The 25,909-nt window shown below is 42.4% G+C and overlaps 5 protein-coding genes across 5 annotated transcripts in view; all 5 read right to left on the minus strand.

The window, feature by feature from the left end:
- Positions 1–9,348: 9,348 nt before the first annotated feature.
- LOC129596716 (serine/threonine-protein kinase PLK1-like) lies at positions 9,349–13,056 on the minus strand. The gene is made up of 12 exons (XM_055494063.1): positions 12,961–13,056; positions 12,739–12,846; positions 12,161–12,277; positions 11,813–12,030; positions 11,653–11,748; positions 11,388–11,587; positions 11,192–11,329; positions 10,906–10,998; positions 10,681–10,834; positions 10,025–10,154; positions 9,706–9,822; positions 9,349–9,633 (listed from the first exon to the last, which is right to left on the minus strand). The coding sequence occupies exons 1-12, from the start codon at positions 13,054–13,056 to the stop codon at positions 9,349–9,351; spliced, it is 1,752 nt and encodes a 583-aa protein (XP_055350038.1).
- A 1,664-nt stretch (positions 13,057–14,720) lies between these two features.
- Positions 14,721–18,596, minus strand: LOC129596762 (BTB/POZ domain-containing protein 3-like). Its single transcript, XM_055494112.1, has 10 exons — positions 18,478–18,596; positions 18,210–18,380; positions 18,015–18,137; positions 17,801–17,957; positions 17,010–17,188; positions 16,019–16,154; positions 15,712–15,962; positions 15,533–15,596; positions 15,062–15,149; positions 14,721–14,904 (listed from the first exon to the last, which is right to left on the minus strand). Exons 2-10 carry the CDS (start codon positions 18,362–18,364, stop codon positions 14,747–14,749), a joined length of 1,311 nt encoding a protein of 436 aa, XP_055350087.1. The 5' UTR covers positions 18,365–18,380; positions 18,478–18,596; the 3' UTR covers positions 14,721–14,746.
- Positions 18,597–19,219: 623 nt separating this feature from the next.
- LOC129596761 (BTB/POZ domain-containing protein 6-B-like) lies at positions 19,220–21,828 on the minus strand. Its single transcript, XM_055494111.1, has 9 exons — positions 21,752–21,828; positions 21,566–21,688; positions 21,338–21,494; positions 21,098–21,276; positions 20,560–20,695; positions 20,245–20,501; positions 19,774–19,849; positions 19,611–19,683; positions 19,220–19,475 (listed from the first exon to the last, which is right to left on the minus strand). Exons 2-9 carry the CDS (start codon positions 21,673–21,675, stop codon positions 19,303–19,305), a joined length of 1,161 nt encoding a protein of 386 aa, XP_055350086.1. The 5' UTR covers positions 21,676–21,688; positions 21,752–21,828; the 3' UTR covers positions 19,220–19,302.
- Positions 21,829–23,031: 1,203 nt separating this feature from the next.
- LOC129596728 (multiple PDZ domain protein-like) lies at positions 23,032–24,480 on the minus strand. Its single transcript, XM_055494075.1, has 4 exons — positions 24,108–24,480; positions 23,952–24,012; positions 23,538–23,619; positions 23,032–23,386 (listed from the first exon to the last, which is right to left on the minus strand). The coding sequence occupies exons 1-4, from the start codon at positions 24,164–24,166 to the stop codon at positions 23,214–23,216; spliced, it is 375 nt and encodes a 124-aa protein (XP_055350050.1). The 5' UTR covers positions 24,167–24,480; the 3' UTR covers positions 23,032–23,213.
- A 2-nt stretch (positions 24,481–24,482) lies between these two features.
- The window catches only part of LOC129596727 (BTB/POZ domain-containing protein 6-like), a 39,367-nt gene continuing 37,940 nt past the window's right edge, over positions 24,483–25,909 (minus strand). The window contains exons 4-8 of the mRNA XM_055494074.1: positions 25,678–25,799; positions 25,361–25,602; positions 25,186–25,249; positions 25,051–25,132; positions 24,483–24,916 (exon numbers count right to left, since the gene is read on the minus strand). Coding sequence (XP_055350049.1) covers positions 25,481–25,602; positions 25,678–25,799 — 244 coding nt within the window. The 3' untranslated portion in view covers positions 24,483–24,916; positions 25,051–25,132; positions 25,186–25,249; positions 25,361–25,480. The remainder of the gene's footprint in view (positions 24,917–25,050; positions 25,133–25,185; positions 25,250–25,360; positions 25,603–25,677; positions 25,800–25,909) is intronic.

A 25,909-nucleotide genomic window follows, 5' to 3' on the forward strand; every position in this document is an offset into this window, starting at 1 on the left:
TATAACCGCGTACCATCAAATCACAACAATCAATGCAGCCACGGAAGTCGGGGCAAGTTTCACCGGCACACGTTCAGCAGTAGATAAGGCTTTCTCTAGTATATAATATAACGCTTTTTTCCACTGATATGTACACTATGTAGTTCGCCAAAGATACTCGTACAAGCATAATATGTCATTAGGTGCAGCTCCCACCAGCATCAAACTATAGCATTTGTTCCAGCTTTCAAGTCATTCTATCGTGCATCAGAATTGTGTCACAGTGACACCACAAAGCAGTGAAACCGGAAATTTAGTGGTAAATTACTTCGGTTTATTAGCGGTTGTTTTGTTTTAATTAGTATCGGCATACCGGTATTTCTCCTTTGTTGTATTGGGCCTATTGGCTAATGCTGACCGACCATGAGTCAAATTCATATTATTCATCTCACAAGCAACACTGATTCTAGACTAGCTGAACAGACAGACTAGCTTCAGCGTGACTATGGCAAATCCTCTACTCTAAAAACGTTCGCATCCAAAGTGCGTCACGCTTGCTGGACTAGCCGGTGTTCTTGGAACCATATCCTGGTAGGTACATGGGTAGCGCATGTACAACAGCATGCGACACGGATCATAATATTATAACTTACGTGGAATTTTCCCTTATATACTATATAAATGTGCTGTAATTTGCATCGGCTTGATTCATTTGAAAGACTACTTTTTTCAACCTATTGGATTACAATATTTTACAGCTGGAATTTGAGCTGATCGATTTGTTCAGTATGTTTGAAAATATTGCATTCACACAATTTCCTTAAACTGGTGGATATTCCTAAAATTTGAAAGACGAGAAACGGATCAGGAGAATTACAGAGCCGATCGAGAAATTTGTTTCAGACGTGTTATGTGCTGACACCTGCGGAAAGGGTTGTAAGTACTCGTTTTGGAACTGGGATCTAACAACAATACTCGAGCAAATAGTTTTCAGTGGTAAGTCATAGTTTCCACTTTCCACTTAAATACCCGTAGTTTTCGGTGGCTAAATATATCCAATTTTACATGCCCAGTCTTTCCAAAGAGAGATTCAGGTATTTGAAAATTCAGGAGAGGTGGGCTGGGATTCGTGCTCGGCAGCTCCATTAATGATCTTACTGTAACTGTAAAAGTGTCAAAATGTATATTTGTAGAGGTACCGAAAGATACAAAGTGTTCAAACAACGAACTAAGGTCGGTCTAAGGATGAAGAAAGAGGAAAAAAGACAGCTAATCTGCGAGCTCCGCGATGGCGGCTACACCCGACAACAAATCGCGGAACGCCTAGGTGTTACGGTTAATTCAATTCGGCAATTTATTCAGAAAGAAAAATTACATTCTCGAAACAACAGGGCGGAGAAGCAAATAACTGAGATTATACAGCTGTCACGCACTGGAGAGTACAGTCCAGCCCAAATTGCGAAGCAGCTGAAGATTACCGCGAAGACCGTGCGGCAACTGCTGCGAATGGCCAACGTTACGGAAGAGCAAAGAAAACTGATCCTTCAAATGTTCGAACAAGGGCACTCGATGGCGGATATTCTGCAGAAAGCTGATGTCGATCAGTATGCTGTTACCGCTGTACTTCGTCAAAGCGGAAAAAGTTTTGACAGGAGGGATCGGTTAAATGTCAGTCGGGAGCAGACAGAAGAAATACTGGACTGCTTCGAACAAGGCTATAGTGCAGTGTACATTAGGGAAACATTTTGTTTGTCGCATTTCTCCCTTCAAATATTGTTGCAACAGAATGGGAAAACCTTGCAAGAGCGCTCCCAGCAACACCACCAACTGAGCCGAGCTGCTGTTCTGAAACTTTGTGCCAAGGGATTATCAAGGAATGCCATAGCGAAGCAGCTTAAAATGAGGAGGGAAACGGTACATTGCGAATAATGGACACCCAGCGGCCATATTCACTCGATAACGATGCGAGCAACGCCAACCCAAAACATCAACATAACAAAGATGACGAATCCATCGTTCCGACCGTTACTGCCATGCCAAATCCGATCATGCAGAAGCCGGGAATACCCAAGGACCACGACAATAACCTGTCCCAGACACTGCAATTACCTCTCAACCGGCACGAACAGGTAGGTTCGTGCGATGCCGTAAAGCATCGAATCGATATTTGCGTCCTATCTGCTGTCCTGTCAGTGCGAGATGCGAGTGGAATTCTTGAAGAGTCAAACAGCAGACATAATGAAGAATCACCTATTGCCCAGCTGATTGACATACGTTATAGGTTACCCCATTGTCCCATTTTACTGCTTAGGGAGTTTGTGCAATTTAATAAGTTTTAGAAAAGCGCATAGTGTCAACCCGGAATAACGCACGGTACAGCAGAAACAAGACAACTGGCCCCACGTGTTATCGGCAGAAGCTTTCCCGAAAGCTTTAGCGTTTTTCGGTCAAACAGAATTATTTATATTTCGGTCTCATTTAAATAATATCCTGGTTGTTTTAGGTTGAGCCATCGGCTGCAATTCGCCGCTCTGGAATATGCGTTGCATCACAAAGCGCATTCTGTCAATTGGAAGTCGAAGATAATGTTGAAACCACACAGCAAAGATGGGGCACAGCCGAAATTCCCAGTAGGGAGGCACCGATCCAAGCATCTCCTGAGCTTGAGCGGTTACTTCGTGAGGACCTCCAGGAGAGCCAGCGGTCGATACCAACGCTAGCAAAGGATCATTCCTTCGGCGCTGAAGTTCGCACACACTTAAAGCGCAACGTTGAGCGTAGTACAGAAACGCATTTTTCAGCTCCCGAAAATGTATCTGTCGAAGCTATATTCTATGTACTCGTATATTCGCAAGCATTAATGTATGTGTCGGCTATTGTCGATTAACGTGATGTACTAAACATGAAAATTTTTTACCTACCACAGGAGCACAACTGTAAAAACAACCGATGCGTAGAATACTCCCAAAAAAAGCTAACTTGTGCTTTCTGTTACAAACAAAAGTATTCGTAATTATAGTAGAAATATTGTAAAACGTTTCGCAACAGTATTACCACTGAAAACTAAATTTAACTACTAGTCATTGCCCGTGATGACATTTCATGCTATTATCAAAAACTGATTTTCTATCGCAAATTCAAGAGGGTTTTATTAACAGAGGTACAATGGCAAAAACACGCTCTGGAAGAGCAAAAAAAGTACAAAAGAGCAAGCGCTGCAGCATATACCATATCAGCGCTCATTTGCGATTGAGTGAGTAATGCCACTGTCGCCAACAATCTCTGCCTGATACATAACAATTGCTGGCCCATCTTCATCGGTTGCCGACTTCGAAATGCGCACCCCCTGCAACGCAGGAAGGCCTCCTTCGCCAACAGCAAACGATGCTCCTGAGCAGTCAAATGCGACAAAAACAGATCCTTGTCGTCCGATGATATGCGGCACAGATGACACTGGTATTTCGCTTTGACGGTGTTATTTCTGGTGCTCGGCTGAAGCAACGACTGTCGAGCGGCGGTCTCTGTAGAACTGTTAACTGTGTCGGGGCAGGTGTATCTGCATGCTCATCATATCCTGTGCCAGGGACAGGATAACTTTTTTCCGGAATGTCTGACGATGCGAGATAACCTTGGTGCGTGGAGTTTCGGAGATAGTTCTGCATGGCAAAATAATCATCGAAGGAACGCCAACGATAGTTCGCAAAAGGAAAAACAAGGACGTCTGCAAAATAAACAAATATGCTTTTCATAAGCTTCTCACCAGCGCCCGGTCACCGCCTCCCCCCTCAGAAAAATTTCATATTTTGCTTGAAGACAGAGTAGGTAGATATTGGGAATACTTAAAAATAGTATTTTCATCGGCAATGGTCCAGTGGGCGTGGCCAAAAACAAATTATCTGCCGTATATGTACTGTTATTATTTTGTTAGTGCACTTCCAGTACATACGGCACTTATATATGGCCAATTTTCTCGTTAATACGTATTCTCATTATCGTACACCGTTTAATGCATTAAACGGTGTTCGTCGTACTGATGAAAACTTTTTTTCCACTTTTTCTTCGCTATTTACTTTTACTGACTGGCTTGACAATGTAAAAGTTTTGTGAGCTCGTTGTACTTGTCAGCATCGCGCGCGCGGGTGCCGCACAGAAGAATATATAGAGGTGAGCAATGCATTCAAATCAAGTCGACTACCGGTTAGATTTTTAAAAATTAGATGTTTTAGAAACCCAAATTAATAAGAATTAGTAGTCAAGAAGCAAGTCTGCAAATGCAGTAATCGGGGTGCGTATGTATTGCCAGTACAATGTACTGACACTGACAAAACATACGGCACTTAAATTTGGTTTTGGCCACGCCCACTGGACCATTGCCGACAAGTGTTGTTTGAAGTGTTCCCCACACTTGTTCTGTCTTCAAACAAAATATGAAATTTTTCTGAGAGGGAAGGCGGTGACCGGCCCCTACGAGTAGTAAGCTGCATGAGCCACTTAACAATTTAAATAATGTTCTATCCGAGAACTGTAGTTTAAAATCACGAAAACCTTTCAAGCCTTCGCTGCTGCGACAGTTGTCCCCAGATTACAGACTGCAGAATAGAATAGGTTGGAAAGATTAGGTTGTAGAATAGAATAGAATAAACATGGATTATTCATCCGATGTTCAGTACAAAAGTTACAGTGGACTTCATAAATGTGGTTACACTTAAAGCCGTGGGAGCGCGGAGCGCGGAAAACCACTGGCAATTGCAATTGATGTGACCTGCGTGGACACACTCGCATCCTCATATATCGACCGTACTTCCGTGTGCGTCGGTGCAGCAGCTGAGCAGGCGGAGAGAAGAAAACTGTCGAAACACGGCTGGCTACAACCAAGATACAATCTAATAGCTGCCGCCTTTGAAATTTACGGACCCTTGGGAGTTGGGAGGCGGAACGAAAAAACTCGTGGAGAAGGTCGGCAACGGCATAGCTTCCGCCACAGGCCAGAAGCGGGCGAAAGAGTTTTTTAGACAGCGGCTATCTATCCAAATGCAACGGGGAAACGCGTTATGTGTTATGGGTACGATCCCCGAGCAGGATAGCATTGAAGAAGTGTTTTTGTTATGAATTTTGTTTTAGTACTCAGTATGTACTTGTATGTGATGCTTATTAAAAGTACTGGAACTTAAAGCAGATAGCGCTATGCATACGGGTGGCTATGTGTAACCACATTTATGAAGTCCACTGTACTTCAGACATATGCAATATGTCAGCGTTGACGATCCAATGAAAAGGCTCGTTTGTTACATTCCGGCAGTAAGAGCACGAATTCTGGTGCCACGGGTTTGTGTCAGTGCGTTTGTGATTATTTAACCTGTTAATTATTATAGTTTATAGATGGCTTAGACCAAGCCTGTCACAAACCAGAATGGTAGCAATTTTGCTCGAACAAGTTTAATTCAATAACATAATTCAATTACAGAAATGACGATGGTTTTCAAATACAAAATAACTGTTAAGTATTTATCCTGTATTTCATGAGAATGGTCGAACTCTGTATACAGTAATATTGGTAATAAAGCATAATTTTAAGTTCGTTAAAATTCCAGACTCACGATTAGGTTTCTTAAACTTGAAAACTGGATGCATGACCTTGCATTACTTACTCTAGGCTGACCTCTGACCACGTGCGCAATTTTGAAGAACGAAAGTTTATCATATATTTTGTGGCTAATTTGTACGATAATCAGATTTTCGAGAAATTACTCGAATTTTTATGTATATTTACAGAAAACGATTTTACCTGTGTACAGATAATATAAGTTAAGCTCATGATACGCGTATTATCGTATATACATATGGCCATTGACCCATTGTGCATATGGCCACTACCCTATCAATAACATTTATATGGAAAGACAGTTTCATATGTTTCGGATGAGTGGCTCACAGATAACCGCATCCGATTCACAAGTGTGCATGTCGGTTCATGCAGATCGCTTACAGCGCTGACTGATAACACCTAGGCAGTTATAACTTTATCTCGTTCGTAACGAGAAGTGTCGTGGTTTGACAAATTTTGTTCGAAAATACAAAAACTAACTTCAGCTGCCAACTGCCAAGCACCTGTCGGCATCTGGTTTATACACATAAACCTGCATTTTTATTGGCCAAAGCTCACCTTGGTCCAAGCTTTTTGAATACACTTTATATAATATTACGTTTTACATTAAACATTTTTGCCTTCTTTCTAATTTTTAAAAAACGAAAATGCTGAAGTTACACGCTTATGCGTCGTCGTTGTGAAAAACTGTGAATATAAAGTGATCAGCCGCTGCACTTTCCAGTCTTCCCATTGCGCGCGTTTGCTTGCGCACGTACGTACGGTATAATTTACAATGCGTTGCGGGAGTTCCGAGTTCCGACCGTATTACTATACTAGAACCCTTTTCTATTAAATAATATATTGATAAACCTCTATAAAACAGTATACGCAGAAAAACCTCTATAAATCTTGATGTACTTTAAAAAGTTAAAATATTAGGTTTTTCTTCGTTTTTCTGGTTCTTAATAATTAGTCATGAAATCTGCCTCTAATCAGTAATTATGCATAAGGCGCAGTATGCATCATTATACACCTGTATAAACGTATACTACATAATTCTACGTATATATGCTGGTAGCACTTTATAAATATTATAATATTATTACATTAATCACCTTCACAGATCTAGAGAGAGATCGATGTACACTACAGAGAACAAGCACAATAACCGAGATACGACTTACGGAATTCTTTATTTTGGAAGCAGCTAAAAAAATTAGTAGACACTGTAAATGAAAGTCGGCATGTGTAATTTTTCACACGCGCCATGAAATACTAACCGATTACGTTAATTACTTGAAAAACTTAATGGCCTTGTATCTGTAAATTACACCGATTCCTAATGATTCTTAATCATGGTAAGCACAAAACCGAAACGGTCCGCTTTTATTATATAGTAAAAACTGCTAAATTCTATAACAACTGCATGTTTATTGACTGTGCATGTTTATAGACTGTGTGATAAGTGCAAAATTAAATTATTTCAAAAGCCCAAATACCTGGTATACCGGCGGTCAAGTTAAACTCATCTAACTAAATTAATACAGCTCGATACATTGATACTTAACATATCTACCTATATGGCTATATGTATACTTATATATGTACACGGTAACAGTATACTTACAGTCTATAAAGAAAACCGCCGAAGTACTGTAATACTTTGTTTATTTTTATTTTTCCTACTTCTATTCATAACAGAAGACATTAGTAGCAGAAGACATTAGTTTAACTAACAGAAGACATTAGTCAGCTAATGGCTGACCTCCAGCAGCAGACGCGCACGGACGCGTACATGATAACACTCGCATTACTGTTATCAAAAACGTCTCATATCAGGATTTCACACGGAGTCGCGTCGCAACGGCTGAATGCGCCATACAGTTCAATTGCGCGCGGCAAAAGTTGTCAAGTGTGATGAAAACTCAAAACTTGATATTTCAGTCGATCGTAAGCGCCATACAGCACTGCACCACTAAATCTTGATGTCACTGGTCTTACGCTTCCAAATAAATAATTACCGGTGGCAGCTCATATGGAACTATTTAATTTATTGGGATAACAACCGGGAGCATCAGGCTGTGCCAATGCGTCTTTAGGAAAGGATTTTGAAATCGTCTGAACAGTGCAGCCACATTTTATTTCGAATTGATGCTTGCCTACGATGCTCGTATTTCTTTGCTTTGGCGAACTGTTGCACGGCTATTGTTCGCATTGCACCGTTATGAATCTCTAATTGCTTCACAATCGAACCTCAAGTTTAAATTTTAATGCTCATCAAGCCAATTTGGAGTGGATGGTTTGTACAAACCATCCACACAGAAACCGGCAGCTGTCTGCAGAATACAGTGAGCAAAATTTCTTTTTCCAGGAAAGGATGAATATAATTTTGCCCGAACTGGGATTAATTAACTGTTCGATGCCGGTTACATATCTGTATCAGTCGAAAACTATTGCAACATTTATACATACACCACAACTACCGAATCCAGATCGCCCTGCTGATTAATAAAGAAATCGCCTAAACAAATGAATCCGCACAAGCGGAATAAAATTACTAGTGTCGTACTACAGAATACATATACCGGATAATATACTTAATATTTAGAAAACAACCGCAATTAATTTCATAAACGATTGGGGGCGGGGAGGGCACAATTTGTACCGACAAAATTATTATGTTATGTCGGATTACGACAAAAAACTTCCAGGACAAATTTTGTCTTTTTCTAGACAAAAAAACACTGATTTAAGGGTGATTGTGATTCATACGTTTCCCGTATGAGTTAACGTCTAAATTGATGTACCGATATTACTATGATTCATATTTTTATTATTGATGGGGTATAGTACAAAACGGTGCGTGGTTTTAGTTTGAAACGGCATAGATCCCTCGACATAATCATAACAGTTTAAAAATTTGATATGCATATAAGTTAAATTATTTACATACTCCCTCGTAGCAGTTAGTAACAATTTGCCACTAAGCATTTACTGAAAATTAAATACTTTCGAAGATGTACTGATTTACGAGGTAATTGAGTGCTGCGTAGTTTGTTGTATTGCACTTGGTAGCATTTAACCAGGCAGTGGAAAACATCACTGCAATTTAAATGAAAATTTCGAACTTTTACACTTCTGTTCTCCGATTATGCAATGTCCAAAGTTGCTTTAAATTACACTGCTTACATAAATTACTTACCGTGAGTCTGCCTATCGTATCTTCTACTTTATTCTGTATCTACACTGGAAATACAGATACTGTATAGACTCCGTAGATGTTTTTCAACATATTTATTTATATTTCGGAAATGAAAATTGCTGAAATCCGTGACTTTGGTGACAAAACATTTTGCAGTCAACATGACTGCAAAATGTTTTGAATGGCATGACTGTTGAAATGTTACCTGTGAGTGGAAGTTGCGCCCAGCCTTTCAACTGCGATACCATTGCGACGTTAATTCTTGTTTGAACTGTTTCATGTAGCGTCAACAGAATAAATTGCTCAGACGAATCGATCGATCGAATTCCGATATAATATTTTTTATTAAGCGTTTGTCCAGTCAGCACACTGCTCATCCACCTCGTTAAGCACAGGGTAAATTAAACAAGCTATTAAGAAACAATTAATTTCAACAGCAAATGCATTCAATTCAGCCACAGTAAAATAATTTAGTACAATACACAAATGCCGACAGTCTGAGAATACTGAGTAACATACGACGCAACTCATATTATTATTAAACGAAAATTTCAAAAACAGTCAGTTCCACCCAAATACCTTACTCAGTGGATTCCGCGACCGACATTTCTGACGATGCTGCCTTGTCTTTTTCTTCTCCATTTCCAGTCATCCTTAATTTCCCTGAACCGGCGCTTTTGTACTGGAGCATTTTTTCACAGATCATTCTGGCATAAATCAAGCGTTCCTGCAGTTCTTTCGTACAACCCATTTCAGCAAAAAGGGACATGCGGAAAGTCCGGGCCGATTTATCCGGGTAAATAATCGTTACGGCGTGCATCAAAGGGCACAGTATCATTTTCATGTGGCCTTTGAAGAAGTTTATCTAAGAAAATTCTTTTTAGCAAAGCAGTTTCTGAAGGAGAACAATGTTATTTTGAAAACTGAGGCGACTCACTTGAACAGTTCCATTCGTCAAATGCATGTTAATAGCCGAATGCGAACGGAACCAGCTGCGCAACCACGGAAGTCTTTGCAGTGCAAGCAGTTCTCGAGGGCTCAGGTTTTCTCCCGTCTAATGAGTAACGAAAAAGTGCATATCTTGTCACTAGTCACTACTAAGTTACTAGCTAATGCTCTCAATAAATTTATCAATCTTATAATTTATAATAATTTATCAATCTCAATAAATTTATCATGTCCCTTCGGGGTTGTCTGCTCTTGTGCCGTAATAATAATAATAATATGTGTTGTTAAAAGATGAATGCAGAAATTACCTTCATGAGTTTCTCCTGCATATAATTTTGAAAGTACTGCAGTAAAGTCATCTTTTTCTGCATAGTTTTGGGATAATCTTTTACGGAGCAGTAGTGCTCTACTTGATCGCGATCGATATACTGCACATACCTGTAAAGAAGTAAAATATTATCATAACCCTTTAAAAACAATAAGACGAATGGTCATTCATCATACTTACAGCATTTGACACGGAACTACTGATTTAATCGTGTTCACACACGAAAACTTAAAAAGGTCACTGCGTACCTTACTGCACTGTTTACACATAATTCGAATTCAATATCTCTCAAAAGTCCACAACAGCAGGGCCCTTGTTGCAGCTTGTATGGCATATCAGTTAGCACCCGTGCATACAAGTATAGACTTCCGGTCACCGGAAGTTGGCTTGTAATCGGATCAGTTTCGTGTATGTTTGCATGATAAGGGGTGGCGTTACATACATACGCGTACGGCTCTTACGAGTATGCATTTTTGGCACCGCCCTCACACAAGCACAAATCTAATTTGTGCGGCAGCAAATCGCCGCATTGTGGGCTCGCCCATGGCGTAACTTGTATTGATAGGTCCATAGTTGTGTAGCATACAAGCTGCAACGCAAAGCCCGGACTCAACAATAAAACTTAATCTCACTTACTGCTGGTCGTTCCACAAGAGAATTTTTGTCGAATCATTGAACAGAATACCGGAACTGCCATCATTCAGCTGATATCCAAGGCCGTATTTGTCTGAATAATCAACCCATTTTGATATCCAGACCACAGGACTTTGGTTAGGATCTTCCGCATGGTCTGCAAAAGATTTATTACAGTAATTTGTATTGTTGTTTGTCTGAGTTGTAACTTGCGATTCTGCGACCAACCATTATTTTGTGTCGTCTTTGATTCCCCAAACGATGCAATCAAGTCGCTTAATTGCTGGTGCAGATCAGATAACCAATGGTCAACAGGAACAGCTAAAACGAGAACACCAGTACTAATGAGGCTCACAACATCACACATCGATTCTGTAGTGCCAATCCCAACTGATTTCAAAGTTAAACTTCAAAGCCTTGCGGTATGCATGATTTCTACAAGGAATAATCGAAAATCTTCAAAGTGAACCCAAACTAATGGCAATGGGAACAGCAAAGACCGACACTAACAAACCTTCAGGTGGTAATTCGTCCCGGGCAGCTTGGTTGGTGTTTGGTACGGTAACTTCGATTAACGGCTTTCGAGTGGATTCTCCAAGATTTCGGGGTGCCATAGTGAGACAAGACACGGGTAGCTGAGCCGGGAGAAAACCTATTAGAATAGCAACGAATAATAAACCGACTGCAGCAACATAAAATTAAAAACATACCACTTATAAAAAATTCGTGCGTTAAAATCTTTTTCATGCTGGGGCGTAGATGAGGGTCCGGGTTCAACATTATCGTGATCAAATTTTTTGCAGAATTCGATAAACGAGCAGGGAGATTGTAGTCGTTGTTTTTAATACGCCGATACGTATCGTTCAGCTTCGGTGTTTCGAAAGGCGGACGACCAACAAGAAGAGTATACCTGCACAAAACTGTAATTCAGCATATGTCTGTCCATAATTATTTAGCTCCTGAGTCCTGACTTACAATATACAACCCAAGCTCCATGTATCAACTTCAAAACTGTGCCCTTTCTTGAGCAAAATTTCCGGTGCAAGGTAATTAGGCGTTCCGCATAGAGTTCTTCAACAAAAACAGATACTATTTACCAGTCAAAAATTACGTAAATGCAGATCGCTCGGCCTACTCCTTTTTCTGTCCGCTAAATTCAATCTTCGTAGCCAATCCAAAATCGCCCACCTTCACCTCCATTTTATCGTTCAGAAAGACATTGCTGAGTTTCAGATCGCGGTGAATAATGTTATGGCCGTGGAGATATATACACGCTTCCACGATTTGTTTCAGAAAGTATCGCGCTTCCTGTTCTTGAATAGCCTTCCGCCGTTTCTGAAGTTCCATCAGTGACTGCAAAATAGTCATGTACAGAGTCATGTACATGAAAAATAGTCATGTACATGTACCTGTCTGTAGAAATTCATTAGGGACACATTTTAAAAATCATATACAGTAAATTAAATCCACAATGCTACCGTACGTGATTACGGCAAAGCTCCAGGAGAACGTAAACGTTATCGCTATCCTCGAAGCACGTATGGAAAGCAACGATGTGTTGATGGCGGACTTCTCTATGGATCTGGATCTCCTGAGACATCTATCAAGTAAATCTCGAATACATATTAATTTTATCTCGAATATTTATCGTACATATTATATACATTAATGTTGGGCCAGTCGCTATTGCAGCCTACCGCAGTGGCAGCTAGCGACAGCCCTACTTCCGGTGCATTGGACACACATTGCACTCGTGCACATCTCATTAAAGATTCTTGAGATTTTTAACGGACATTGTTGTGTTGTCATTATTGTTGTGTTATTGTGTTGTTGTGTTGCATTATTGTGTTGCCGCATTATTGTTATCCAAAATAAAGCCTTTCCCCACAGTCGTGACTCGTGAGCTTCCCTCTGCCCACGTGTTACGCTAAGTATTCTACAGTCACTTTACCGCATCGAGCAACAACTGTGCGACAGTAACAGCACGTACCCAAATTCGCAGCAGAACTGATAGGAGAAATCAGCACAGCGCACAAACAGCACGAAACAGATTTTCCATACCTTTTTACGGTGGGAAGTATTCTGAAGCAACGACTTCGGCACAATTTTCCCAGCCCATACTGTCTTCTGCTTAGTATCCAGCAATTCAAAGCATCGCGCAAAACCACCCTACAAGAACACAGCGACTGGTAAATTGCAGTCGGCTGCAGTGCGCATATGGCAAAACAACAAAACGGGAACAAATATTATATATCAACACAAAATAAATAATATCAAACTTACTTTTCCCATAAACTTCCCTTTTCTATACACGGTGTTTGTGCGGGGATCTCTAACTTCGTCAGGAATGAAATTTTCAGTTGGCACCTTCAGTGCCATTATGTCCATCTGACGAGGCTTCGGTCTCCGAGTAAATAAACTTTCCAGTTGGCTGTAGCTGCATACGTATAAAAAGCAGAATTTTGATTTTGATACTGGCAAGAGACCAGGAAATCACAATCACAAATCCATGCGATGCAAATATATATTCTCAGCAATGATACGACAATGACAGTGACAACTTGCGTAACGGGTATAAGACATGATAGGTATTAAATACATAGCAAGCACAGGCAACAGGTGAGCGTGTTTCTGACTTCTACAAACCACGTGACTTCCTACCAGTGGATTCAGAAACTGGAAGAAACACGTAGAAACTGGAGTTCCACAAAATAAAACTATCCAAGATTTCAGACAAAATCTGAGCACAAAGAAAGATTAAGAATAATGTCATCATTAACTTTTGAAACTGCAAGAACTGCTGAAGAAAGAATTAAGAAAAAATTTGAATTTTTGCTGAAGTAGTGAAGATCATGCTGGAGACACTGGAGCCAGGGTGCAACCGATAAGCCCGCCATTTCAAATGCAGAGCTAACGCTTATTGACGATTCTCGCCCGGATGGCGCCCCGTGGCGGTTGGGAGCCGTACGCCCAAAGCCACGCCCGGAAGTCATCGTAGGCGCATAGAAACAAGAGCTTGTCCCGGTACATTTTAAACAGCGCGCGTTCGCAAACTATGCTGTTTGTTAGTGCGGCACATACATAAAAATTAACAGCAAACCAAGCTCTACAAACGAAGCGAAAAATGTGTGTTAAAAATATTTACAGTATTCTTAAATTTGGCGTCAGTGCAATGTCAACGGTACTGCACCACCGCCTCCAAAACAACATCCGGTGGTAACAAGAACTAGGCAGAAGGGTGACCGTGAATTTTTATTTTATAATTATTTTATCTTTAACTTGCATATAGTGATTGTTTGCCTTATTAGAATTCGTCGAAACACTCGGACCAGACGCCTCTCGCGGTTGGTCACTGAAGCCGGGAAGATGATGCAACAGGAAACAGGCGAGGTACGGGCGACTGAGTATCTACGCCAACGGATTAGCATAGAATTCCAACGCGGCATCCGTCATGGGAACAGCACCAGTATCGGCTAACTTAGACGAAATGGTCTGTTTGATTAGGCCGCCTATTTCCGTAACCGGCTGAGGTTGAGTATTCTGGACAAATCTTTCACTTTATAGGAAACTTGTGACTGTATCGTATCGCCAATCTGATTGAATCTCAGCACTTATGTAGAGTACGTACATATTACAGACTGTACCTGTTGCCTTATAGCAACGATTGTTTCCTACTTCCTACTTCTGTTTATTACCAGTTATCATTCAGTATCGGTTGTACTAAATACTTAATATTAAATATTAACTATATTACGAGAGACTTCACAATTAACTTGCACCGGTTTAAGCAATGCCCTCTAACTGCAATGTGCGTCGGTGCTTTAATGCAGATAGTTGCATCGCGTTTATTGGAGCACGGGTTTATTAATTTTATCCAGTTCGTACTTGGCCAACACGCCGCATCTTTTATCGGCTTTTAAGTTTCGATGTAAAAACGTTCGAAAATGCATCCGCCAAACTGTGCCATCACAAAGAATTCCCGAAACACAGTACGCAGAAAACCCAATAAAAGAAATTGATGGAGTAAAGTTTAAAAGGCGTAAGCCAGTCACTGAGATCGGCGGATAAATTATGAACAGTCAACACACCGTTTGTGATTGCCACGAATGATTTCCAAGGTCACAATGTTTCCGGCGTTGTGCAACATACTGGCGGCTTCTTCGAAGGTGGCCGCTAGTACCCTCTCTCCGTTTACGCGGACAATCTGATCACCGTGCTTCAGTCGCCCTGCAGAATACAAGGTCACCTGAAAATAGCACGTGTGACACCGCCCTGCATGTATTTAGGAGACTAGGACAGCTAGTGTTTCTGCTGGGCCGTGCAACTGTCCAAGTGTGACTACCGGAAAGGCTTTATTGCCCCAAACTGCACTATTGCTTCCTACCATCCCGCTCAGCGCTTGCTCCGGCTAACATCCTTTGCACAAACACTTCCAGATCTCCATCCTGATTTGGCCCTGCGCGGCCACCACCCTACAAAGAAGCACAGTAATTATATCTTCCAGACCGGAAAATCAACTTTTCTTACATTTGCCGGGTGCATGAAAGAACTGTTCTCGTGCATGTGCTGAAAGTCAGTGCAGATATTTTACCGCGGAAAGTGTTATTTTTTAAATTTGCCTTGAAAATTTTGGTTAACTTTGGTAAACCGACTGAACTAAACAATTTATTCTTCCTAAACCTAATTCTGGGCTTGAATCTTTGTTTTCTCGCTCTCTTTACTGGATGAAGTTAATGCTCGTAAAGTTGTTAGTGCGAGATCTAACAGTTCGTGCTTCATTGCATGCAGACATTTTCAAATATAAACGGAAATATTTGTGCGCCAATAGTGTTGCCAGTGCCAACCTGACACGCACCATATAAAACCCCAAATGACCGTTTTCTCCACGCCGCAATACGATCGTAATAGGTTCCGACAGACTGCAACAAACAAATCAATGACCAAACTCTTTGCAGTAACAACGTGGAATGGATTGCGGGAAGGCCGAAAATATATGAATATGAGTACGGTCAGATTTAACCGCTCAGTGCTCACCGACGCTCCGGCACCTCTTCGCCTGAAATCCCTAACAGCATCCTAACCAGCCAAACGCCTGGCCCGATGATCTTCCTAATCCAATACCACGGCAGCCAGACCGTCGACTTCGCCACCACCTCGACACTTCCCGGTTGCGGAACAGATCCCGGGTTTAATCGTGGCTCCCATGAAAACGGTATTTCCGGCTTCGCTGTTGCGTGCTTGTACCGATAAATGTCCCACAATTCGGCTTGCGATAATAAATTGCTCTGCAAATAATAATGACGCCTGGAAGATGTCGAGAGTTCTGTGCCGTTTGCCTGACCTCAGCCGGCCCATCAAGCAGCTCCTGGTCGCTCATCAGCGGGAATCGGACGAGGAACAGCAGTTCGCCCAGCGTCCGCCGCCGGTTGGCAGGTGTTGGCTCCTCGTTGTTTCGGGCGCAAGCAGCTGCTGCCCACCTGAGAAACAAATGAACGAAACATACAATCCTATTAGACTACATAGAATCGTCCTCCTGCGTCAGGGTTTTGGCAAGCCTTTAAATTTTCGCTTTGCACTGATTATTATTAGAAGCACTGTAATACTTCGGTTTTTCTTAGCAACTGGTCACTTAAACTTTACATTTCAAATAACAATTGTTCAGACTGTGAAGGCCGATAGCTCCGCCTTCACGATTGGCCATTCGCCGCTGTCTTTTGCTGTTCTGGGGATTTCCATCCCACACATTGCTGCTGTGTTTTGACGGATCTACAGCACAGCTGCGCTGGCTGTAGGATCCGATCTCATTAGTCTGGTGTTTGCTGCGCCACGGTGCGCACATTAGATTTCGGCATTAAAGCCTCAATCCGGGTTCGCCGCTGTTTCGCCGTCGAAGGTACGTGGGCGCCCATAAGGCCCCACGTTACAAGACAGCTCGAAGTACCCAACTACAGGAGCCCCAGTGGAGGTACTGAACATTTCTCAAGTTTTTTTTTTGCTTGATTTCATAAAAATTGTATTTGTTTGTTGGATTCACCCAACGCACGAACCCAGCAGACAACATGCAACTTTAAAGTCGGCACTCGAGAGTCCCGACTAAATTAGTGTAAATTCGAGCACACGTAAATAAACAATCGAAAGCACACAACAACAATCTAAAAGAATCCCCGAAGACAGGTATCCTTAACTACAGTGGACTTCATAAATGTGGTTACACATAGTCACCCGTATGCATAGCGCTATCGGCTTTAAGTGTAACCACATTTATGAAGTCCATTGTATACGACCTACCAGTACGGCCTCGTTTATTAAATGAAGTATTCCATAATTCTTACTTCTCGACGGCTGTGTAGATAATGTTCTCCGATGCCTGCAGTGTACTGCGCTGCAGAATTGACTCCATTGTTTTGCTGTCCAGACAGCTAAATGGTTCCGATCCCAGAACAGTTTCAGCGTGCGCGTCTATCAGTTTTAAGCAAGGTTCCATAAAGGCGTCAGCATGCCATTTAAGTGCCTAAATGTATCAGAAATTTTTCGACATGTAATTAAACAAACGTAATAGTGCTCGCGCAAACTATGTAGTTTGTTTAAAATCTACACGCTGTAATTAATTAGGGAAGTGGCCCGGTACATAGTGCCATCTTTTTCAGATTTGCGGAAAAAAGCACATAAGTAAGTATAAGGATCATTCTGAGAGGGAACCAGTCAGTATTCTGGCATTTTTTCCCAGTTTTAAAATAAATTTTAAAATTTTTGAAATTCATTTTAAAATTTGAAAAACATCATGGAAACATGGTTCCGTGTCAAAACGATCCTTATACTGAGTTATACTAATGCGCTTTTTTCCGCAAATCTGAAAGAAATCGTCTCATAATGAGACTTCAGGTACACCTTCTTGCATTTCAGTTTTTCGGAATCTTATTTCGCCCATAACCTTCCAACCGGATGTTGTGCACACAAACGATATCCACACCAACATATACAAATCATGTGGCTACAGAATGCAAGAAAACGATGCAAAAAAAGGGTTAGGGTGAGCGCAGAAGTGGAAGTTTTCGTGTATGCACCCAAAATTTGGCACCATGTACCGGGCCACTTCCCTTAAGACAGGCGGAGAAAAGCTTACCATGTCGAGATACGTTAAGCAGTTCCGTGTATCAAGGTCCTTGAAGACAAACTGGGAGCACAAGTCTACCATCAACGGCACATCGTATCGATCGGCGCAGTACTGCGTTGGAAAGACATTCTCGTGATTCAAATCAACGCGGTCAATGTAGAAATAGCTAGAAAACCAGCTTCAAAACACCCCATTCTTTAAGAAACTGCAAACTGACATTTACCTGAGCATATTGGCGAATGCTTCTGGATGAACATCAGGAACATCAATTGGACGATCACAAGATTCGGGCAAACTGCCATAGAACATGGCCCGAAAAACCGGACTGCGCATGCTCAAAATATTTCTACAAACCCGTGAACCCAGAACCGACTTGAAAATTTGCATCAGGTAGACCTGGACTTTGGTAGAGACTTACTTGTGCGTTGGAAAGATCTTGACGGGTCCGTAATCACGGCCCACGGCGAGTTGCACATCGCTTAAATCCCCGTTGGCCAGTGCACTGTTTAGTATACTGTTGATGCCAGGAGAGGTTGCTCCCCGTTGAATTTGTGGACTACAGCATCCCGCCATCTCTGGACTCAGGATTCTGCACAGAAAATGATCAGCTATAAGCTTAGCAAAAATGGCGATCCAAAAGCTTATCAGACAGATGCGGCCAGTAAACGCGTGCCGTCCGAGCTTACCAGCGCCAGTTGAGGCCGTCATTGTTTACCAGCACTTCACAACTGACAAAAACAATGCATTAGAGAATTTGCGTTGCAAATTCTTCGACATTAAATATTATGATATTGTTGCGTTTTTTATTGGTTACAGGTAGAGAATCTGGGGGACTGTATCCGTGCACAGTACAACTAAAACAGAGAAATGAATTAATTTTATCTGGTTAAGAATGTAGTAGCTGCTGCTCGTTGGCGGTAGATAACGGGATGTATTTTACCGGGTGGCCCGTGGCCCAACAAAATGGCGGCTTCAGTTTTTGTTTGCTTTTCGTGAACCAGTTGTCATACAGCAAAGGTTCTGGACTCATTAAATTACAAATTTTGTTAGCTACTGAACGTAAAAATTTGAAAAATTGTGGCGCGCTCGTGTAAAGCTGTTGTGACCTCGGCCACCAGACATCAGTCGAGTACAGTGTTGTTCGGTCTAGTGATCACTTCTAGTCGGGTATGGTAGTGGGCAATGGTCGTGGCTCATTAAAGGCCATTTGTAACTGCGTGTGCTACGTTGCGTGTGCTGCGTAACTTATAAGTAACATAGGTACCACCGCATCCGGACATCGCATACCTTTTAAGGTGATATAGTGCTTTTGCTTATTCCCAGAGAAAGCGCGCCACACAAACACAGTGGACAACAGTACGACTACCACCTGTACATAAAGTGATAAAATACATATCTGTATGTATGTAGTACTAGTACATGCACGGATAGAACTCGTGTTCACAAATTATTACTGTGACAGTTTCAGGGCAAATTAAATCTAACGGAAACCAAAGTATAAGAAACACAGTTCACTCATTGTGATGGGCGGTGGGGCTGCGAACAGCCAGGAACGAGAGTCGCATAACGTCTATTGCCATGTTATTCCCGGCGTTCCCGAACACACTGACAGCCTCGTCATGCGTGGCCCCTTGCAGACTCACTCCGTTCAGTCGAATAATCTGATCTCCCGGCAGCAGTCGTCCTGCAGAAATTAAACGGTCTCGGCTCCAAAAGCGTAACTTCGATATATAGAAGTAAATTGTTTCCGTCGCATCACATTATGCCGAAAAGACAAACATATTATTGCTCCTAACCTAACTGAGTATTTTTTTGTTACCATCTTTGTGGGCGCTTCCTCCGATTAAGATTCTCTTCACATAGATGGGCACGCCACAATCACGGCCGCCAGCCTAAGCACAGCAGTTCGTTTTAAGCACTAAAAGCAAAACTCTGAGATACTTCGCAACAACAACCCAATAATACGTAAACAACCCAGTAACCTGGAAGCGCACAATACTTATTCCTAAAGGAATGCCTTCTCCGCGCCGCAGAACGATCGTCCCAAAAATCGGAAAACTGCAAAAATTACACGAAACTTGTGCAAATTCGGGTCTGAAAGATATTTCCGTTTGTCTACTTAACTTATCTCGCCTACTGCCTGTTCTAATAATCTCAGTGCAAGCGCAATATGGCCATGGAAGTTGGTCGCGCTCTTCCTAGTCTAGCCTTAGTTTTGTTATTTTCTCATTTTGGTGCGCGACAATTTAAATAAAGTCAGCCAGGTTTTTCCTGATTTTAGTAAACGCGGTCATAGCTTTTTTGGTGAACTTATGGTTTGTATCCTTTGCAGTAATCTCTAGACTGCACAACAAGAGTCTTCCTCGAAGCGCCGAATAAGAAGTTCGAGTTGGGCTGGTATCGCTTTAATAACACGGGAACATCGACTGAGTACAGCATAATTTTCAACGCACCAATTTGCAGGCACCACTTGAACGGGATACCCTAGCAGCTTCCCGGCCAACCACAAGAATGACTGGATGAACTTCCTTATCCACCACGAAGACCGCGAGAATGACTCTGTCGTCGGCGCTATCCCGTCCGGTAACGGTGGCAGCGGAACAAATCCTGGGCTTAATCTTGGTTGAGCAAAAAAGGGTGTTTCCGGCTTCGCTTTGGCGTGTTTGAGCCGAAAAATGTCCCACCATTCGGATTGCAGTAATAAATTACTCTACACGAACAACAACACTTGCCTCGGCCATTTCGAGAGGCACATTCGGCTGCCGTACCTCAGCGGGTCCATCCAATAGCTCCTGATCACTCATCAGCGGGAACCGCACTAAGTACAGCAGGTCGCCCAGTACTCGTCGCCGGTTGGCAGCAGTGGGCTCCTCGTTAATACGGGCGCAGGCGGCTGCAGCCCACCTACAAAACAAGTGCACTGCAGTCATTGCACAAAACAGATCGGTTAATAACTTAATCCAATCCGAGCACAACATTCGGACGACGAATGTTCCAAATAGATTTCAAACGCTTCTAAACGAAAACTTTTGGTGTTGATCAAATCTCTGTGGTAACATTACCTTAATGCTTACCAGTTTACGTAAAATGAACCGGTTATTGCTGTTAATGCCGGTTGGATTTTCAGTTTTTACGAAAGATACAGACAAACCGAAGCAAGTTCAAATTTCAACTAGGAGAGCCATTAATTTAACAAAATGAGAGGGTCTTTTAGGACGTCTTCAGTGCGCGACGACCAATGTGACAAAGTTTTATGTCTTCTGTCTTACATATGGGATACCGGGATATATCTTATATATCACTCACTTTTCGACTGCCATGTAGATCGCGTTTTCCGCTGCCTGCAGTGTGCTGCGCTGCAAAATTAGCTCTAGCGATTTCCTATCCAGTTTGCTGAATCGTTTGGAGCGAAGAATGCCTTCAGTATGCATATCCACTAATTTCAAACACGACTCAACGATGTCTTCGGCATTCCACTTAACCGCCTGCAGGAAACCGAAGAGTTATTTGCAGTTTCGTAGCACAGGGAGCACTGAGGATACGTACCTTGTCCAGATACATTAAGCAGTTGCCTGCTTCAAGTTGACTTAAGATGAACCGCGAGCAATGGTCGACCAGTAACGGCACATCGTACCTGTCCGCACAGAATCGGGTGGGGAAGACAGTGTTGCGACTGAGCTCGACGTCGTTGGTGTAAAAATAGCTAAAAGTAACAACGCGTATAAATTCCGGTGCATGTCTTCTTCAAACTCTTGTTTATGAAAGTCCAGATACCTGAGCATGTTGGCGAAGGCATCAGGATGAACATCGGGAACAGGAATGGGGTGGTCGCAGTTTTCGGGTAGGCTTCCGTAGAACATAGTGCGGAACACCGGACTGCGCATGCTCAAGATGTTTCTAGACAGATCAGTAAAACCAGGAACGGAAGCCCACAGCATATGTATATCAGCGAGAACGTACTTGTGTGTTGAAAAGACTTTTACGGGGCCATATGCACGCCCCACGGCAAATTTTACATCGCTCAGGTCACCGCTGCTTAACGCAGTGTTCAGGAAACTGGGGATGCCGGAAGTGGCAAGTTCTCGGTCCGGGTTGTTGGCACCCGATGCTGTCGCAGTTGGTGGCATATTTGGACTGAAACCAGGTAGTGAAAAAACAACTACAAACGATATCTCAGAGGACGTCAAACCAAAAAACGACAGTTGCAATAAGCAGAAAGCTAAAACTTCTTTTGTAGAACTTAGGTCTTAATTTCAAGATACTGTAAATCGATCAGCAAGACAGATTTTTAAGCGACACAGACTGAAAATAGTTTAAGTAATATTCTGCAGATCCAGTCATCGTGAGGCTGATAGGCTCGGTAATCGGTCACACTGTGACCGATTACAGATGTGAACCTGAGAATAGAGAATCATGGTGAAAAAAAGCGCCGCATTTCGCCGTGCATCCTTGTACCCATAATGTGAATCCGGGTGTGCGGCTGCATTATACGGTCTCACACATATCGCGTCGATTTCGGTGCAATCAGCTGGAGCTGCTTCGAAGTTCGAGCACACGAGCAGATTAGGCCAACAGCCAAACCATCGTTCTTTGTAACGTGGCACTCTTTTAGGGAACGGCGAGACCACGAGGGAGCTTGACACATACAGGTATGGTGTGACACAATGCCGGGCGCCTTCGAGCTTACCCCCACGTGAGACGTGCTAGCGTATCCCAGCAGGCATCTTCCCAGACAAGCGCTATTCCATCTCGTACAGGGACGAGGGCTGTATTCAATTACACCGTTGAATAATAAAATGTTTTATTATAATTATAGTGACCCATTGATAACGACACCCCGCTTTTTTCTTGTGACCGGAATGTAAAGTGATCCGTTTCCGTATTGATATTACTGTTTGCTAGGACGTTATTATTTTATTCTTTATTCAGTGTGTAGTAAAACTCTGTATACAGAGAAACCAAGCAATAAGTTAAAAAGTCTTTCTAACTTTTACAATGGACAAAGCTCGAAGTATTTTAGTTAGGCGAATCAAAAAAGTACGAACACAGTATATAGTTATACTAAAATGCGGTTTGTCAATCCAACTTCCAAATATCTGAGTTATTTGGAAGTTGGATTGACAATCAGACAATTGAAGGTACAAGGATGCCGGAATACCTGACCTCGTTAAAAACATTATCCTTTGAAAACATTATCAAATGTACATTGTACATTTGTTGAAGCCATTTCGCTTTTGCAGTGCTACAAGATAATTTTCTATGTGAAATTTGGATGTGTAGACTATTTGTTCATTATTTTCGCTCAGTGAAAAATTCAGTAACTTGAAAAGCACGCATGAGGATTAAATTAATACAGTTCTAGTAAGTAAAACCACAAAAAAATCACTACACCGCGTTTTAGTTTTTAAGCCAGACGGAGGAATTATCCGTAGAGAGATTGTGCGCATTCAGAACACGGGTAGTGACTTCCACGAACAATATCTAAGGTCACACTGTTTCCGCCGTACTGCAGCATGGTAACGGCCTCATTGTAGGTGGCCGCTAGTACACTCTCTCCGTTTACGCGGACAATCTGATCACCATGCTTCAGTCGACCTGTAGAAAATAGGATGTTGACTTGAAATGGCACTGCAGAGTGCAGACCCATCTGTACGTATTGAGGATAGTTGGTATTTCCGTCTGGCCGCGCCATGCCTACGGCTCCCGGAAACGCTTTCTCGCCCAAGATTGGAGAACCACTTCTTACCGTCTCCCTCGGCGCTTTCTCCGGGTGCAATCCTTTGCACAAAAATTTCCAGATCCCCTTCTCGCGTTGCGCGGCCACCGACCTATGGGTACGCAATGTTATTAAAATATTAATGATCTTTGAAGCTGAATCATATTAACAGAGACTTCGTAAAACCTGTATTATCTTGCTAAGCTGGTAATACGTAACTCCGGTCTTTATTGGTCAAATCAAACTGAAGGCAAAATAAAGAAGGAAACACAAAAATTACAAGTGTTTCGATGTGATACTTTACAGGATTAAGTCGCTGCTCGTAAATTAGTACAAAGATCGAGATGTGTGTCCTTCAGTGCATGCAGATATTTATTCTGTAAAATTATATTAATGGGACTACATGTACACCAATAGTGATGTCAGTGTCAACCTGACACACACCATAGAAAATCCTAGTTGACCGTTTTCTCGCCGGAGTACGATCGTAATAACTTCCGGCAGACTGCAACAAAAAAAACGAATGAGCAACGGTGAAATGATTATGACAACGCCGAGTTCTTTGTACAAGTAGCTGTGGTTGAGAATTCAACCACTCACCGATACTCCGGCACCGCTTTCAACGAAATCCCTAACAGAAGCTTAGCCAGCCACAGCATTGGGCTGGGGATCTTCTCGATCCAATACGACGGCAGCCAGACCGTTGACTTCAACCGCGCATCTAAACCGCCCGGTGGCGGAACAAACCCCGGGTTCAATCTTGGTTCCGCTGAAAATGGTATTTCGGGCTTCGTTGTCGCGTGCTTGTACCGATAAATGTCCCACAATTCGGCTTGCAGTAATAAATTGCTCTGCAAATGATAATAACCCCTGAAAGATGTACAGACTACAGGAGTTAAGATCGTTTCATACAGTTTCGCAAAGGGAGTCGTTTTTTGTTACAGTATATTTTTTCTGTTATTAAGTACACAGAACTATGAAATGGAAAACAGACAAGATCATATTATTCAAGAGTGTAATTAAGCTAAACACGATATCAGGACGAAAAACTATTTTTCACGCGGAAGGAAAGGATAAAGTAATGCACGATGCGCTACCGAATGTAAAAATGTACGAGTACCCCACTATTCTTGCCATTCACCGGGTAAATCATTTTTCGTAAGACATTATAGTACGCACACTGCATTAAGCTATTACAAAACTAAATTGCAATCGCTAGCTGATCACACGTCCACGAAGCCGAGTTTAGACAGTGCAATGCACAGTGTGTACAGGCAGTATTCAGCGAATCACATCCAGGGTTACGTTGTTTCCGGCGTTGCGCAGAATGCTCCTGGCCTGCTCTCGAGTGACCGCTTCTAGACTCTCACCGTTCACCGCCACAATCCGATCGCCTGGCTGCAATCGACCTGTAGAAAAGCTGATGTCTAACGCAAACCATGCAGTGTATCGTCTTGTCAATATTACGTCGGATGGTTTACCACGAATCAGAACGCGTTTCTCTGCCAGGAGTACGTGCACAAAATCGTAATATTACGTTTACCATCAATCCGAGCGCTTCCGCCGTCTACGATCACTTCCACCGAAATCGGCAAATTCCCATTCGGCGAACCTAAGCCTCCAACCTATATATAAACATTTCTTCTTTCAAGATCCAGCTTCAATTCTTACTACATACAAGAGTAAGCCCAAAACGACCGTCTTGTCCACGACGCAACGAAATCATATTAGATTTCGGCAAGCTGCCATAATATACAGGCGAACTGTAAACGCAATAAACAGCGTAATAAAGCAATAGCGACAAGGTTGATGAAAAGGCAACAGGACAGCAGAAATATTGCCCGCGCACGCACCGACGCGCTGGCAATTGTTGCACCAACCGCGAGCGCTTTGGTAATTTGTTGGCCAACATGATGAATGGCCTGATGATCTTCTTTAAGCGAAATCGGAACTCCGTCTCCGGCTCGAAATCTCTATCCGGAGAATGCGGCGGCAAATCGCTTCTTGGCTGCGATAAAAACGGAATTTCCGGCCGCATAGTGGCATGTTTGTACCGGTAAATGTCCAACAATTCCGCCTCCAGTAGCAGCCCACTCTACGAGAGCAAGGATTATGTTCTCGGTTTCCGATACCTTAGTACTTCTGCTAATTACAGCTTCAATTTGCCCACCGTGGCGGGTCCATCTAGCAGCTCGGTATCGCTCATTAACGGAAATCGTACGAGGAGCAGCAGATCGGCCAGGATGCGCCGTCGGTTCTTCGTCATTACGGGCACAGGCCGCTGTTGCCCACCTGCAAAATCACGGAAAGAAATTATGACCCAGTCGTCGTACTGGCTATAGTGGGAATCATACATTTCACAAGTCGTCAAAAGGTACGAAAAGGTCCGTTTCATAAATCAT

This window comes from Paramacrobiotus metropolitanus, unplaced genomic scaffold (assembly GCF_019649055.1).
Source record: "Paramacrobiotus metropolitanus isolate TYO unplaced genomic scaffold, Prichtersi_v1.0 Parri_scaffold0000094, whole genome shotgun sequence".
Taxonomy (NCBI): Eukaryota; Metazoa; Tardigrada; class Eutardigrada; order Parachela; family Macrobiotidae; genus Paramacrobiotus; species Paramacrobiotus metropolitanus.

Coding starts and splice junctions, on each gene's coding strand:
- LOC129596716 (XM_055494063.1), bottom strand. CDS start 13,056: ATGGCACTGAAGGTGCCAACTGAAAATTTCATTCCTGACGAAGTTAGA. Junction 12,847..12,960: donor AAGGGAAGTTTATGGGAAAA/GTAAGTTTGATA, acceptor GTGTTCTTGTAG/GGTGGTTTTGCGCGATGCTT. Junction 9,634..9,705: donor TGACGAATGGAACTGTTCAA/GTGAGTCGCCTC, acceptor GAATTTTCTTAG/ATAAACTTCTTCAAAGGCCA.
- LOC129596762 (XM_055494112.1), bottom strand. CDS start 18,364: ATGGCGGGATGCTGTAGTCCACAAATTCAACGGGGAGCAACCTCTCCT. Junction 16,155..17,009: donor ATCTACACAGCCGTCGAGAA/GTAAGAATTATG, acceptor TTTGTTTCTCAG/GTGGGCAGCAGCTGCTTGCG. Junction 15,963..16,018: donor TGCTTGATGGGCCGGCTGAG/GTCAGGCAAACG, acceptor TATTATTTGCAG/AGCAATTTATTATCGCAAGC.
- LOC129596761 (XM_055494111.1), bottom strand. CDS start 21,675: ATGCGCAGTCCGGTGTTCCGCACTATGTTCTACGGAAGCCTACCCGAA. Junction 19,850..20,244: donor CAAGTGGTGCCTGCAAATTG/GTGCGTTGAAAA, acceptor TAATTTTTGCAG/TTTTCCGATTTTTGGGACGA. Junction 19,476..19,610: donor AGGAAGCGCCCACAAAGATG/GTAACAAAAAAA, acceptor TAATTTCTGCAG/GACGACTGCTGCCGGGAGAT.
- LOC129596728 (XM_055494075.1), bottom strand. CDS start 24,166: ATGCTGTGGCTGGCTAAGCTTCTGTTAGGGATTTCGTTGAAAGCGGTG. Junction 24,013..24,107: donor AAAGCGGTGCCGGAGTATCG/GTGAGTGGTTGA, acceptor TTTTTGTTGCAG/TCTGCCGGAAGTTATTACGA. Junction 23,387..23,537: donor AGAAAGCGCCGAGGGAGACG/GTAAGAAGTGGT, acceptor TATTTTCTACAG/GTCGACTGAAGCATGGTGAT.